The sequence below is a fragment of the Giraffa tippelskirchi genome, chromosome 3, assembly GCF_054371585.1.
Source record: "Giraffa tippelskirchi isolate mGirTip1 chromosome 3, T2T-mGirTip1v1.2.pri, whole genome shotgun sequence".
Classification (NCBI taxonomy): Eukaryota; Metazoa; Chordata; class Mammalia; order Artiodactyla; family Giraffidae; genus Giraffa; species Giraffa tippelskirchi.
This window is the reverse complement of record NC_137277.1, coordinates 23,485,286-23,501,370: the sequence shown is the minus strand read 5'-3', so window position 1 is coordinate 23,501,370 and position 16,085 is coordinate 23,485,286. Positions and strand designations below refer to the sequence as shown.

Here is a 16,085-nt window from a genome sequence, read left to right as displayed (position 1 = left end):
CCTGGATCCCTTGCATTGGGAGCTCGGAGTCTTAGCCACTGGACCACCAGGGAAGTCCTATGGGCCACCACCTTCTTTGGAGATGAAACTTAAGGTGGGCATGAGTTGCTTCAAGGGAACAAGCAGAAAACCTGGGGGCTGAAAGCCAGAGGAACAGGTCAGGTCTCTCTTCAGCCCTTCCCTCTAGTCCTGCCCTCCTGCCCTTCTCCACCAGGGGGTGCTCTCTCCCCTTCTGTGGAAAGGCCGGAAGCTGTAGCCAAGTGTATGTATGGTCATCACCCCTATAACCCCCATGACCATAACCCTTATGGTCATCACCCCTATAGCCTTCCACTCATTGCTTTGATTCTTTATCAAATGTGAGCTCTCAGTTGGAGACTGGTGGAGAAGGCCTATTGCTTTCATCTACAGAGGGTGAATCTAAGGCTCAGGGTATGTACTTTTCCTCAAAGACATTCAGCTACTACGTGGGCAGGTTGGGAACTTGAATGTGCTCTTGGTTTGGGGCTCCTTGATGACACCATAAAACCCCTCAACGGCTCTTAGGCCGGGCCTGATCCTGGCCCTGGAATGCTCTGGTCTGGGGACTCCCTGACTTCCCCCCACGCTCCTCTCTTAGCCCTACCTGGGTCTGGGGAAGGCAGGTTCTTCCACTGGCAGGATGCTGGGGGGTCCTTTTCCTCTACTCCACTTATCACCCCCTCAGGCTCTCTCTCCCTTGGCTCCTGCTCCCCAACCAAAAAGCCTGCTCAAGTGTCCCCCCCACCCTGCCCCGGAATTGGAGTTGTGCCTCAACCCCACTCACCTGTGCTGTCCCGTCCCTTCCTGCTCACTCTCTCAGTGGCCCAATTCCATTTCTTCACACTTGATGCTCTTCCTCACTGCACAGTCTGGCCTCCGCCCCACCTGTCCCCTGCTCAACGACACAGTGCCACTTCCTCCAGCTCTCTCTCCTCAATCCTCCTTGCTGCCTCTTCCTTCCTGCCTGCCCTGAAAGGTGGGTGCTCCTTGGGTCCCATCCCACATCTCATCTCCTCTCTGCAGTGTCCCTGGAGAATCCAAACTCCACTCCTGATCCACAAATGACTTCCAGAGGCATGTCTCTAGCTCAGGCCTCTCTTCAGGGAGAAGGACCCAGGGTTCAAGCTGCCAATCACTACCCCACCAGCAGCACAGCCTGTATGTTAAGTGTGTGGACTTGAGCCCAAATGGTGTGTGTTAACCGCCCAGTTGTGTCTGGCTCTTGTGACACCATGAACTGTATCCTACCAGGCTCCTCTGCCCATGGAATTCTCCAGGCAAGAATATTGGAGTGGGGAGCCCAAATGCCTGGGTTCAAATCCTGGGTGGCCTTGGGTAAGATGCTCAAGCTCTCTGGGCCTCAGCTTCCTTTCTGTAAATGAAGATTATAATACCTATTTCATAGACCCTTTATAAGGCTGAATTGGAATAATATATACAAAGGATTACTTAGCCCAGTGCCTGGCATGGCCCCTCTCCCTGAGAACACTCTAGACAGCTAATATCTCATATTCTGAGCCATAAAACTTGGAGTTGTTCTGAAGTGTAATGCAAGTCACTCAGTCATGTCTGACTCTTTGGGACCGCATGGACTATACAGTCCATGAAATTCTCCAGGCGAGAATGCTGGAGTGGGTAGCCATTCCCCTTCTCCAGGGGATCTTCCCAACCCAGGGATTGAACCCTGGGTCTTCTGCATTGCAGGGGGATTCTTTACCAGCTGAGCCACAAGAGAAGCCCACTGGGAGTTGTTCTAGACTCTTCCATTTCCTTTCCTTAATACCTACTTGGTTAACAAGATCTGGGGGCCTCTGATGATTGGTGCCCCCTGCCTAGGTGCAGGGCCCTCCCATCTGATCCCCCACTCCTGGCTCCTTACTGCCCCCACCGCCACCTCCGTTCTTTCCCACATCATGGCATAGTAGCTCTGGCAAATCTCTGCTTAAATCCATGCCACAAGCTAGCCTGGAATCTAAGTGCCTCAGGCCCAATCACTCCACATCCCCACCCACATTTCCTTCCTCATCCCTCCATGCTTCCTGCCCACCAACCTTCCACTTGGCTCCAGCCACACTGCTGGAGTCTGCTTTCTCCTGCCTCCCTGCTTTTGTCCACGATCTTCTTTCTTCCCATGGCTCCCCCCACCCTGTCCCATCCATGACACCCTCCAAAGATCATGGCCTCTTGCTTCTGGAAGCCTTCCTCTGCTTCTGCAGCCTTCCATGGCTCCTCTCCTGGGATCTCACACCAGAGTCAGGATTGGTAAGACCAGGACTCCTAAAGCGAAGGAGCTAAGCCTTATCACCTATCCCCAGGGGCCACCTCCACTCTCCTACCCCAGGGTATATTAGGACTCCCAATAAACCTTTGTGAAGGAGGGAAGCTGAGTGGGCTTAGAGAGGAATTTAGAAAGAGAGGAGTATAAAGAAGGTCCTCAGTGAGGAGCACCTCCATCCCATGTTGGACTTTATTGCCCTATTCCCCAGAGTGTGCCAGGAATAGAGTGGATTCCGGGGTGGATGGTGGGATGCAGGTAATGGGATACAGATGTCAGAGGGGATGGGGAACTGAGGTGTAAAGGAAAGATGGGAGAGATGCTGGAGAAGATGGATGGGGGAGGGCAGGACAGAATGGGGGTGCAGGTCAAGGTGCAGGAAGAGGTGGGAAGGGCAGCAGGGTGGGGGAAGAGTGCACTTTCTGGGAAGTGGGAGAGGGTGGGGGAGGTGAGCGCAGTGCATTGTGGAGGGAGGAATTGCCTGCCGGCCAGTGTGAGCTCATTTCCTCTCACCACCTCCTGCAGTGTCTGAGGGCCTGAGGCTCTGGAAAAAGTGAGCCAGGGGCACCCCAGGGGCCACCCTCCCCCCTTCCCCACACCCTCAGTCCAGTCTGGATCTCAGATGCCACTGCTCCCCCCCTTACACAGACAACCCATTTGTTTTGAGAGGAAAGAACCCCTGAGCCAGCCTTGGATTGTTGGAGCTTCAGGGCAGAAAGTCAGACATAGGGACCTGGTTGAAGACTAAACAAGAAAATACAGGCAGTGTGATGGGTTACAGTTAGATAGCAGGAAAGACTTCTCAGAAGTGGGGCATAATTCTGGCTGCATATGACCTTGAAGAGAGGTGAGGAAGGAAGAGGAGTCATTAACTGCCCCTCCATCATTACAAAAGCATCCTTTTCTACTGACTTCCAGAGAATTTGAAATAAATAAAACATAAAGACTTAACAAGTCAATATCTCCTTCCTCAGGCTTATAGGAGTAGGGATGGTCTAGATGGTGTCTGCACAACACTGTCCTCTATAGGGTCTGAGTCCTTGATCTTGAGGGTCTAGGACTTGAGGCTGATCGGCTCTCAGGAGTCAGGGTGGTGGTGGTAAAGCAAATGGGTTTTATGAGGCTCGTTGCCCCAGGGGGGGTGGCCCGCTTCAGTAGGCAGAGTTGGCTTTCCCGCTTTCGTTGCCTTCTTCATCCAAGTCATATTCCTATTTATCTGTGACCTCTGCCTTCCTTTCTTCACAATCTGGTTGAAGGAATACAGGAGCCCTTTAGAACTACAAGAAGGCAAGGAAAAGAGGTAAGCATAGGCTGTGAAAAAGAAGAGGTAGGAAGGATGTTGTTAGACAGCAGAAAGAACTTTGCAACAGAAACTAAAGACTGAGAGACTGTCCCTTCAGGGTCATCAGGCTGCTTGGGGGCAGGGAAATGAGAAATGGACTCAGGACCCTGGTTTGTTCATTGGGCTCAGCTCGGATTGAGGCTGGAAAAGGAGGCTGTGGGAGCTTGTGACTGGGAGGCCTGGAGGGTCTCTGCTTTTATTGTCACCCACTGCAGAGTGGGTCTGTGAGCTGTCCAAAGGCCTGAGCTACAGGCTGGCTGGGTGGGGGTCTGAAGGTCTGCTTCTCTCTTACAGCTTCCTCTCCCCTGCCTGCATGAGCGAAGACTGGGAAGGGAGTCCTAGATTGAGGAGCATAAAAACTCCTGAAAGCGCCCCTGTTACCCTCACCCCCTCCCTCTCCTCCATCTCTGCTCTTGTCGCAACTCCCATGAGTCCCTGAATGGAAGGCTCCCTAAGTCTTTTTTCTGTCTCTCCCTTTCTTCCAACCTGAGTCTCTTCATCTTTGTCTCTGGTTTTCTCTGCCTCTCTCTTTCTCTATCTTGTCTCTGCCTCTCTCCTGCTTTCTGAGTCTCTGTCTGTTTCTGATCATCTCTGTAAGGCTTTGTTCCTCTCTGCTTCCCTTTCCGTTTCTTCCTCCCTCCCTCCCTCTCTCGGTGCTAGTCCTGTGTTCTGTGCCCTTATCCTCTTTGCTTGGCCTGCCTGGATCATCGTCTTTTCTGGGCTGGGCCAGCCCAAACTATCTCCCTGAGACCGTCTCTCTTCTGCTGGCTCTGTCAGCGCCAACCCCAACCTCAGCCCTCCGGTACGCATCTGTAACCTAGCAAGAGGCAGTGGGTGCGCCCCGTCTGGAGCGCAGGGGGCGGAGCGAAGAGACGCCCCACCCTCCGCGTTCGACCCCGCCCCTTCGGCCCCGCCCCTCTCGGGTCCCTGCCTGCGCCCCCAGCAGTGCCCTGGCCACAGAGCCGCCCCTGCCGCCCGATGAATGGAGTCGCCTTCTGCCTGGTCGGGATCCCGCCTCGCCCGGAGCCCCGGCCCCCCAAGGTGAGGGCGCTGATCCAGGAAAGGGGGCGGATCCAGGCGCTGCCGGGGAGGTGGCGGCAGGGCCGGGGTCGCTGCGTCCCGGCTCCGTGGGCACAGCCTGGGGCACACGGCGCGGGCACCGCGGGGCATGGCCGCAAGGGACATCCGCTGGTGGTCGGGAAGGGGGCTGGAGCGGGAGCTGCCCTGGGCGAAGGACGGGAAGGAGGAAGGTAGTCAGGGGGTCGGGACGCGCACCGGGCTGCCAGGGCCAGGGGCACCGACCCGGGCAGCGGTGCCAGGCCCCCGGCGGCCGGGCAGCGAGGGCGGGAGGCCCGCGCCTTTTGTCCGGGTTTTTCAGGCGGGGCGCCTGCCGCCGTTTCCTCTGCCCGAGTTTTCGTTTTCCGTTGGCGAGGCCCCGGCACAGCTGGAGGGAGAGGGAGTGGGGGAGGGTGTTCCCAGAGCTGGATGTCCTTGGCCACTGTGGCCGGACACCCCCTCCCTGGGCCACACTCCCCTCCTGCCGGGCCAGACCACCCGACAAGCTGCCTGGCGCGGGTCCACCGCCCCACTGGGTCCTGGGGAAGAGAAACAGGGCCGGGACCCCCGATCCTTCAGACGCAGCAGCCCTCCCTTCTGCCCTCTCAGGCTGGCTGTGGGTGGGTCTGGGCACGGGGTGCCAGGGGCATTACTCAGCGCTGGGCTGCTTTGCTTGGGTTCTTTCATCTGCCAGCTGCTGAGGCTGGGGAGGGGCCAGCAGGGGCCTTCAGGCTCTATTGGGGCCAGCCCCCTCCCTACCTCTGAGCCTGACTGCCCAGTTCTGCTGGAGCACCACCCCAACACACACTCCCCCTCTTTCCAAGCTGAACAGTTGAACACTGTCAGGTTAGTGGTTTTTGGAGCTGGGGAAAAAAGTTCTCTGGGGGGTCTAGGTTGGGATCAAGGCCTGAGCCGAGGTCTCTTGCTCTTTCAACGGGGCTGGAGGATTTAGGGCCATTCCTCGCTAACCATCCGCTCAGTGTTGAGCTGGGGTCTGGTGCTTTGGAATCTCTGAGGCTGGTGTGTACCTCAGGAGCTGGATGTGTGCACAGTTCTCCCTTAATCTGCATCTCTATCCCCGACTCCCCCTCTACCTTTCAGCCAAAAGTGTTTCCTAATTACAAACTTGAATTTCAGGATGGACAGGGGATGGAAGTGGAGGTCATTAACCCTGAGTTCCTTGGATCGCCCCCTCCACACACACTCCACCACCTACTTCATCCCCACGCCCCTCTACTATCTCCACCCCCCAGCCCCACCCTGTGGCTCTGCTGGGGGTGGATGGCATTTGATCCCCTGGGGTTCTCACCATCTGCCAGGACAACAACCCCATTCCTCAGAGTGGCCGCTCTCAGGGCGATGCGCTCGTCGGCATGCAATTTGAATCTCAGTTACATAACCAGTCATCTTACCTCCAAACACAGCCCAAAGGCCCCCAGCCCCAGACTCTTCTTCTACTTGCTCAGAAACTGTTTGGGTCCACCCTAGGTAAATCCTTCAATTCTGGATATGAAGGGCTTACAAACCAAGCCCTGGGAGCAGGTAGGGTGGATATTAGGGTCTGAGACTATACAACAATAGTGCTGGGTCTTCTGATGGGAGTCATGGCACAAGATGAAACTCTGAGGAGGAGGGTAGTATTAAGAAGGTGGCTTTGGGACACCATGGAGAATGGGGCTTTTGAGGATCTCAGCTCAAGCAGAAACGGACTGGACTCTGGGAATAAGCCCTGTGTTTAGGCAGCCTGGATGGGACCTCTGTGCCCCCGCCTCAGGCCAGCTCTGAGCTCATGGGCTAGGGGAGCAGGAGGCCTGACTGGCCCCCCATGGGTGCAGCATTTTGAGCTAGAGTGGGGGATGTGGGAGGGTGCTGGTTACAGAACAGACAGTGCAGGAGTGGGCAGAGGCATTTATTGCTTCATCCTGTATTGCAGAGATACTTAAGGACTTCTTGATGTATCAGATTAAAAGAGTCTACAAAGGAGCATGGAATCAGTTACCAAATGAAGGACTGCAGTTAGCTCTTTGGGAGAACTTCTAGGGAGAAGTTTATAAGCTGTAGCATCCCAAGCTAGCCTGGAGCATCACACAGGGAAATTTCCTCTGGTGTAGTGGGCTAGGTAGATTCCTATGATGTTGGATTCCAGTGTAAAAATCTGGAGAGATTCATGGGAGATGCAAATATACTCAAATGAATATATACATTAGTGCCTGAAAAAAATGTGTTGTAAGGATGAGGAGTTGCTTTAATAGTAGAGCTGATAGCCAAGACATTGATAGCAATTTCTCTAGGCTAAGATTTATGTTACCTCTTTCAGTCCTCACAAAACCACAGTGATGTGGGTACTATTATTTTATTATCCCCACTTTTCAGTTGAAGACACTGAGGCACAGAGAACCAATAGCTTGGCCAAAATCACATTGCTAATGAGTGGCAGAGCCAGGACAGGAACCCAGCAGTCTGGCTCAAGTTCATGATCTCACTCCACTACCCTACATCTCATGACCTGACTCATCTGCTGTTACTCTCACCCTGAATCTGGGTCTGTCTTGGATACAGGCCAAGACCAAGGTCAGTCTCATGCTGGATTGGAGCTTGGTGGCTTGTCTTTCAGCTGAGACAGAAATGGGGACAAGATGCCTCAGGATGGCCAAGCCTCAGGTGTCCATCTGTGTTTGGTGGGTGGAGAATTGGCTCATTTACTCCTCCAGCCCCCTATCCCACCCCATGCCAACCCGCCACACTTGATCCATGGCTTGGTTCATTGGTGTTTTCCTTCCAAAGGGGCATCAGCTGTGCTCTGTTGGCTGCAGGGGTTCAAAGGTGAGATATTGGCTTGGTCAGGGGTTTGGACAAAGCCTGGTTTTAATTATCCTGCTCTCTCTCCCTCCCCAGAGAGAGCCATGAATAGGGCCTGTGGGAGCTGGCTCTGCCTTTCCCCTAGCACCCTCCACCCCCTTCAAACACCCGCCTTTAGATCCAGGCCCCCCTCTTTCATGTGAAATTGTGCCAGCTTGTCAGCAGGGCAGTGCCAGTCAGTACCAGGCTGGCATCTCCTCCTCACTGCCTCAGTGGGACAGCAGGCTGGGATGGACTCTGGGGCCAGTTGAAATCTCTGTAGGGGTGGAGCTTGTCACCTATCAGAGCGGGTCAGGACCAGAGGGGCCATCTTGTCCAGCAGTGGGGAGCCTGAGGCCAGAGAGTGGCCAAGGCCAGACAACTGGAGAGTGGTGGACATGAACCCAGGGGTTCTGACTCCCAGGCTCCTGGGCTGTGCCTTTCCCCACACAGCTCTGTCCTGGGTGCCCCATTCCAGTGCAGGGTTCTGACACTGGGAGGGAAAAGGGAGGGCAGGGAGGAGCAGGGACAAGTGGACAATGTGTCCTGTTCATCTCTGTGTCCCCAGTGGCCAGCACAGTGCCTGGCACAGAGCGGCCAGCCCTCCATAAATGTTTGTGAAATGCAGGCCGGGGAGCAGCCCCTCCCCTGGACCTCTGGGTGCTCTGTGCCAGCTCAGCCCAGCATCGGGATGCTTGGTCTACACATCAGTCTCCCTGCCAGACTGGAGTTATTTGAGGGCAAGAAAAATAATCAAGGCCACCACTTCCACGGGGGTGCGTTGTCCCCATCCCATGTGACAGATGAAGACACTGACACAAAGAATTATATGACTGCCTGAGGTCACCCAGCTAGTAAGTGGCAGCACTAGGGAGTGGACCATGCTTATTCCAGCAGCCCCAGAGGTGCTGTGTTTATCTTGGTAGCCACAGAGTCTGATATCCCAGAGCTCTGGGAATGTTTGTTGACTGACTGACTGACCAACTGTGTGGAAAAAACCATGGAATCCTGTAGTCTAGTCCTTTGGAAGTAACTGGGTTAGAGTCTTGGGAAGGTAGCCTAGAGGTGCATCATCTTATTATCTGTGCCAGGACTGCCTGAGCCAAACCTAGAGAGGAAAGGAAAGCTCACCCTGGGGACTTACCTGGCGGTCCAGTGGTTAGGAGCCTGCACCCCAACCCTGGACGGGAGCTAAGATCCTGCAAGTTGTGTGGCATGGCCAAAAAAAAAAAAAAATAGCTCACCCACACCCTATCACACCTGCCCTCCAAGGCCACTGGGGGCCCCCAGCTTTCTGACTTCTCTCTTGCTCTCACTCCCTCCCTTCCTCCCCCAGAGTTCTAAGGGAGTGGTGTAGAGCAACGGGCGGGTGGGAAAAAGACTACAGGTTGGATTAAAGATATCTGTTCCCTTTTCATCTCTCTGGCCCTGAGATGTTCAGTCCAATGTACCATCTTGGTGGAAGATTCCTTCCCTTTCAAGTTGGAGGGTGGACGGAGTAGCAGGTTTGGGACAGGGCCTGGCACAACTGCCAGTTCTCCATCTCTCATGGGAAAGGGTGCTGGGTTTCCAGTCACCTCGAGTTGTAAACCTGAAGCCCAAGGCCACCTCCTCCAGCCTCCTCCAGGCTGTGTACCCCTAGGCAGGTGACTTCTTCCCCTTTGATTCCCTCTGTTCCCCATGGACTGCTTTGAATTAGCATCAAACTGTCACTATCTGCAGGCCACACTTCATCTGCTGACAAAGGCTGGTGGGAGCTACCTAGGAAAAAGGAAGTGTGGGGAGTGTGGTCTTCCTTCTAATATAGACAGGCCACGCAGGAGATGAGAGCCCCAGGTCTGGAGTGGCCTCTGGTGCACTGGGAGGCACATTGGGCATCTGGCCTTGCCTTCAGCCTGAGGAAGTTCAAATTTCAGCTTTACCCCTTATTAACTGTGTGACCTTGGCCAACTCACTTACTTGTTTTTAGTTTCCAGTTTCTTATCCCTGAAATAATCGGTCAAAATTGTTGAAAGGATTAAATGAGGTAATACTTTACCAAGTGGCTGACATTTGGTAACTGCAACTATTAGCTGCAACTATTATTAAACAAACAATAATCAGTGGATGGGAATGAGGACGACACACTTTGGGCTCAATAAAGAGAACCCTTTATGGTTGGAAGTAATCTGAAGCGCTGTCCTTGGAGGTAATGAGGCCCCCATCAGTGGAAGTAAGCAAGCACAGGTTGGCCTAGAGAGAATTCAGGCATTGGGTGAGGAGTTGACACAGAAAAACCTAAGGACCCTGCTTTGAGATCAGCACTGTGTGGTAAGAAATTAGAGGAGCAGGTGAGATGTGGTCCCCGCTGTCAGGAACTGGGGAGAAGAGTGAGGGGTTGGCTGCTGTGGTTTGGGCTGTGAGGCCCTCTGAGGAAAGGGAGTCCTGAAAGGCTGCCTGGAGGAGGCCTGGGAGGATGGGTATGGTTCTGATGGGTGTGAGAAGCGACCCAGGAAGGGCTTGGTGACTGAGGGGCAGTGAGGTGTGTCTGGACTGCAGGCTCTGCAGTCAGCCCAAAGCTGCCTCCACATCTTGGCTGCCCAAAGGTATTGGGTGCATGGTGGGGGTAGGAAACGGGTAGTTTCCTGACCTCCCCACCCCCAGGGACTTAGCTGGACGAGGGACCAGGACTACTCCCTGTGGCAAAGAGCCGGGGCCTGTAAGGAACAGAACTGGGGAAAGAAAGGCTTCTCATGCCCAGTGCATTTGGGGGCGTCCGGGGGTCGGGGGAACAGTGAGGCCTTTGTCCCCGGCCACCGGGAATCTGGCCCAGCAGCCAGCCTTGGGTCTGGCTGGGCCCTCGGCAGGCAGGTCCTCTTTGAAGTGACCCTTTCAAAGCTCAGCCTGAATCCCTGGGAGGAGAGAACTGGGGCGGAGCACGGGGATGACAGACCCACAGCCAAGGATGGAAACAGACCCCAAGGATGGAAACAGACCCGGCGCCGGCCCCTTCGGGCGGGAGGGTTGGTGGGAGGTGTGTGGGCCGGAGGAATGTGGCCAGACTGGGGGGACATGTGGGAGCCATGTGGAAGGACAGCCGCTCCAGGGTCTTGGCTGCCAAGTGGGGGTTAATTAGGGAAGGACAGAGTCCATTTTGGCCTGGTTTCCAACAGCCCCTAGCTTGATTTCTATCTGACTCTGGGCTCTTAAATCTGCAGCTTCTTCCTTTTTAATTTCCTCAGAGTGTGTGAGAGCTCCTTGGAGAGAATTGGGTGTAGATGCAGGACTTAGAGGCTGTGTCTGACAGCCCCCGAAAGGCTGGAAGGGGAGGCTGCAATGCAGACCCCTACCCTCCACCGCAGAATTTCCATCATTCTCTGAAAGAGAGTGAGGGGCCAGGGAAAGCTGCCTCCCCAGAGAGGGACTATCTTTGTAAGTTTTAGCTGAATGGATACTAGACGTCGCCCCCACCTCTGGACCTAGAGAAAGTCCAAGGCCGAGGGGTAGAAGCAGAGGGGAAGGGACAGGCAAAAGTGGGAGGAAGGGGAAGGCTAGATGCCAGGTGAGAAGCAGGTTCAGGCTGCTGAGTTCTGACCCGAGGGGAGTGGACAAGAGCCCATGGTCTCCCCAGCTCTGACCTGCTGTATTCCGTGAAAGGGAGAAAAGGAAGGGGCGAATGTCTGTTGGTGGGTTTGGACCGAGTGGTGGACTGCGGAGCCTTCGGAGCCCAGGTGAGGCCCCTCCCTCCCCCCGAGGCTGTTTACTGGTTCAGGCCCCTCATCCCATCTTCCCCTGGCACCATGGCACTCTCTGTACTTGGGAAGACACTTCTAAATCTCCCTTTCCTCTTCCGAGGGTGTGGCCCCTGGTTCCTCCCCAAGAGAAGGGGAGGAGGGAGCTGAGCACCAGGCCTTGGTGGGGGGGCTTCAGGTGGTTCTGGTACTTTCCTGTATCTTGCACTGGCATCTGAAGGGCTGAGCCCTCATTAGCTCTAATGAAGCCTTGGCACTGTGCCCCCCTCTGCCCTGCAGCACCTGGTGGGGGTGAGGGGATAAGGGGGCAGCTGAGGTTGGACCCACAGCCCAGGAAGGGATGGCATGTCTCCAAGAGGGGAGAGTGGGAGTCAGGCAATGGGGGTCACACAACAAGGTCAGGATTGCTGGTGGGATGAGAGACGGGTCCCCCTCCCTGTCCCACTGGGACCTTTTCCTCCTCCAGTGGCTTCCAGGTGCTTAGATCCCCACAGTCCTAGGGAAAGCATTCTCTGAGACTGGGTGTGGCCCAGGGTGCTGAGGACATTCCCAGGCCTGGCTTGCATGAGAGTGTCCCTCTCCCTAATTTCAGCCTGGGGCAGGAGAAGGACCTGACGCCAAGAACTGGAGGCTCAGTGCCTGGGAAAATCAGGCAGTGGCAGGATCTTAATGCAGACCAGACCGGACTTTGTTCATTTGGTGGCCGTTTCCTGTGCACTGTCTGTGTTCCAGGCTCTCTCTGTGGATGAATATGAAACAGCCCTGCCCTCAAGGGGTTCCTTGTCTGCTTCCCCACCAGCCAAAAGCTCCACTAAGGTTTTATAAGGGGTTCTGAGATGTGCATGTATACTATCCACCAGTGCAGACACCCCTTGCCACCCCAAAAAAATATTACCATGAAAATTGGCCTGATCCAACCAGAGAGACAGACCTACAGTAGATACAAATGGTGTCTTCACCACGACATCATATCAGTGTAAATGTGGTCACAAAAGTGGTGACGGAAGTTGAAAGATGGAAATAGTGCCACTGGGTAGAATCGCTGTAGGGATTGGTTAGAAACCAGTTGGTGATATGATTAATCTCCTTTCTCTCATCTCCTCTTTCCAAATCTATTGTTGAGAATTCTTTGGTGAAACCTGTTTTGATCAGTTTTCAAGGACTGTCATGAAGTGGTTGTACATTTACAAATAACAAGAACCAAGGCCCTGAGAGGCTAAATTACTCCACCAAAGGGCATCCAAATTTAAATCTGGGTCTTTCTGAATTCTAACTAAGGCTATCGTGTGTCATGGCTACTTTCCCTGACAAGAAAGAGCCTGGGAGCACAGTCCCCATCCTGGAAAGGTGGACACTTCTCCTTGCCCCCAGCTGAGCCTTGAAGTCCAGGTAGGGGCTGGCATAATGAAGGAAAGGTGGTGGATGCAGGCAGAGCGATTATTTCCTGCTTCTCTGTGACCCTGCATGCACAGGGGTTCCCCCTGTGTCTGGGATTGCTCATGAGCGGTATGGAGGACCCCAGGGCTCCATCAATAAACGTGGGCTGAGTCCCTGCCCTGCTAAAGATGCTCCAGCTCTGAAGGGAAGAAGGCTTCCCCAAGGAGGTGAGACTTGCCAAGGCTTAAAAGATGCCTGCTGGGACAGTGGAATAGTGAAGAAGGGAGAGAAGGGCATTCTAGCCAGAAGGACTCAGCATGAGCAAAGGCAAGGAGGTCTCAAACAGCCTGGCTTCTTATGGGGCCAGTGAGTGCAAGATTGAGAGGAAAGAGAGATTGCGACTGTCAAGGCCAGTGAGGGCCAGATCCTGGACCTCTTCTCCATCTCATGGCGGATCCTTCATGCCGTACTGTGGAACTTGACTTGCTCCCATAGATACTGTGGAGCCATGGAGAGGTGTCAGGAAGTGGAGGCAGCAGACCAGATGAGAGTTGATGAGGGCTGAATGTGGAACTGGAGATGCAGAGGACAAGATGGAAGTGGGATGTGTCATCCTCTTCCCCTTCCCAGAAACATGCCATACCATCTCTTCCCCTTGTCTGATAGAACTTCCTTGTCTTCTCCATTTCACAAACTCCTGTTTATCCTCAGTGTCCAGTTCAAATATCCTTCTCTGTAAATCTGCCACACACACACACACACACGTATCAGCCACCAATTCCTCATATATACGGGGATTTCCTCCTCTGGGCACTAGAGGCCCCACGAGGGTAGGGACTTTGTCTTGTTCAGTACTCTATCTCCAGCTTCTAGACCTGGCCAAATTGAATGAATATTGTTGACTGATGAACTGAAAGTTACCATAGTACTTCACACTGCCTTGTGAAAATCGCATAATAATAACAATAGGAGTATTGGTTGCAACTAATATTTATTGAACATTTCAGTGTCCGGCACTGCTGTACTGAGCACTTTATACACATTTATCTCTTTAATGTGTACAACAGCCTCATGGGGAATAGAGTATCTCTATTTTATAAATGCAGAAACAGAAGCTCAGAGAGGTTAGTAACTAGTCCAAGGACACACAGCTAGGAAGTGTGGCCAAGTTGAGATTCAAAGCCAGATTCTTCTGAATCTTGTTTAGGAATGTTTAAACACTATGCTCTGCAGCCTTTAAATTTTCTCTCATGTCTGTCTCTTCATAAAATCAGGAGCTGTTTTATTAATTAAAAAAAAAATCCTTTGTGGACTACTGAACTCAGATTTATCAAAAACTCCTATGTGCTAGGCACTCCACACTGAGCCCTCTCAGGGACCTCATTCACAGATGAGGCTTGGAGAAGGAAGAGACTTGACTGGGGTCACACAGCTGGGACCTGATCTTAGGTCTCTTGGACTCCTTGCCCTCGGGGACACCTAGTCAGTCATGCCAGAATGAAAGAGGAGCCAGGCTCTGAGGTTGACTGAATCTTTTGGGGGCACACAAGGGGTTGCACCGGGCTGGGGACTGAGTTTCCTGCTCCGGGCCCAGGGTGCTCCCCACTTCGGTCACTGATGAGAAAAGGGGAGGCAGGGATGGGCTGTTGTAATTTTCCAAAAGCCCAGCTGTCAGACATACGAGCTCCAAGGAGGAGAGGCTGACCTGGCCCTGGGGTGGGCAGGGAAAGGTATCTCAACCGCAGAGCCTTACCAGGGCCTCGACAGAACAGGTTGAGAGGTTGCACCTATCACTGCGACTCATCCAAGGGGTGACCCGAAGGACCGCTGGGGAACCGCGACTGCCGGGGCAAAAACAAATGTGAGCAGGGGCCCAGCGCGATGCTAGAGCCCATTCGGAGCACTCTTCCGGAAGGGCAGAGACCCACCAATCAGATAAGCCAGCTGCTCTCTATTTGCATTTTATCTGCATGACCACACCTCTTCGATCCCGCCTCTCGTTCTCCGCCCCGAAGCGTGACTCCTTGGCCTCCGCCCCATTTCGGGACCTTGTGCAGGGCTGGGCTCGGGGGCTGCGGGCGTGAAGGGCCGACCTGGGCGGCCAGCCTGACCGCCCTATTCATAGCTCAGGGGCTGGCGTAGTTCGCGTACTTGGAGTTACTCACGTCTGGCTGGTCCGAGGTTGCCACTCTTCTGCGCTCCTCCTTCCCTCCACTCCTCTTTCCTCCCCTCGAACTTCTCCCTGTGTCTCCTCAGCCACTTTGCATCTCTGCCTGTTTTCCTGAAGTCTGGGGGTGCCCGAACCCTCGAACCCTCGGGAGGAAACTGAGGCCTAGAGAGGGGGCGTATCTCTCAGCCGGGCCTTAAGGGAGAAACGTAGTAATGAGGCGTGTGATGAGGTGGCTGAGCCTGGACTCTGCGGGCAGACAGACCTGGGCTTGAATCTGAGCTGCTGCTAGCGGTGGCTCCTTGGCAAGTCCCTTAGCTTGCAATCCTGGAAGCTTTTCAGAAACAGTCAAGCTGAGACCTGGAGGGTAAGGGAGAAGTTAAAGGAAGGTGGGGGAGGGAAAGACAAATGTTAAATTCCGGGAGTGAGAGCTGTGGGTGTGGTGGGCCAGCGCTGAGTGGACAAGGGCTTGGCCAGCTGGGGGTAAGGGGACAGTGGACCCTGCAAAAGAGACGAGGCAGTTCCCTTTTCTCCTCACTCCTGACTCTCTTCTTCCAGCACCCCCACTTTCTGGATCTGGTTCCTACTGAGGAAGGAGTTGGGGGGGTACAAGAAGATGGACAAAGATCTGAAGCAGCCTCTGCCCCAGACAGACCTTTCCTGGGAATGAGGGTTTGCCAACCATCCACCCTCTCTGAGGCGAAGCTCACTCATTCCTGCACATTCAATCCACGCTGGGCCAGGAGCTGACATGGTCCCAGCCTTCCAGAGCCTACAGCCCCAGGGGGGAGATGTTGGTCAAAATAACCTCATAAATATATAGACACCATCTCGAGAGTACTGTGAGATCTGACCTGGTCCGGGGGCCAGAGGAGGTGTCTCTGGGGAGGTGTCTCTGGGGAGTGACTCTTTTGGTGAGAACTGCAGAGTGGGTTGGAACTAATTAGGGTGTGGGTTGATGAGGCAGGGAGGGAGCTGGGGAAGAGGGAACAGCATTCCAGAAACAGCATGTGCAAAGGGCCTGAGGCTGGAAGGGTGCCTAGTTTTCAAAGGAACTGGAAGGAGGCCAGGGTAACCGGAGCACAGAGGAAGGGAGTGTGGTGGGCATGGAACCCAGAGGCTCATTGCACAGGGCCTGATGGTCCTCATGTTAAAACAATGTGTCCGGACTGTCAGGGGCCAGAGGAGTGACGGAGACTTGAGTAGAGTGGTGGACATGGTGAAGTGGGTGGACTCAGGAGACATCTGGGAAACAAAGTCCGCTCTTGGATGGGTTGT

General features: G+C 54.2%; 1 protein-coding gene across 5 annotated transcripts in view; it reads left to right on the top strand.

Annotated features, from left to right (window-relative positions):
* Positions 1-16,085, top strand: part of ARHGAP23 (Rho GTPase activating protein 23) — an 82,943-nt gene that overhangs the window by 4,189 nt on the left and 62,669 nt on the right. For 2 of the 5 annotated variants that reach the window (XM_081582320.1, XM_081582315.1), the window contains exon 1: positions 4,582-4,679. The exons of 2 other annotated variants lie outside the window; for them this stretch is intronic. In XM_081582320.1, the coding sequence (XP_081438446.1) occupies positions 4,617-4,679 (63 nt within the window). In that variant the 5' untranslated portion in view covers positions 4,582-4,616. Of the gene's footprint in view, positions 1-4,577; positions 4,680-16,085 lie in introns of those variants that run through there. One more of the 5 variants, XM_081582316.1, reaches the window with a different exon arrangement.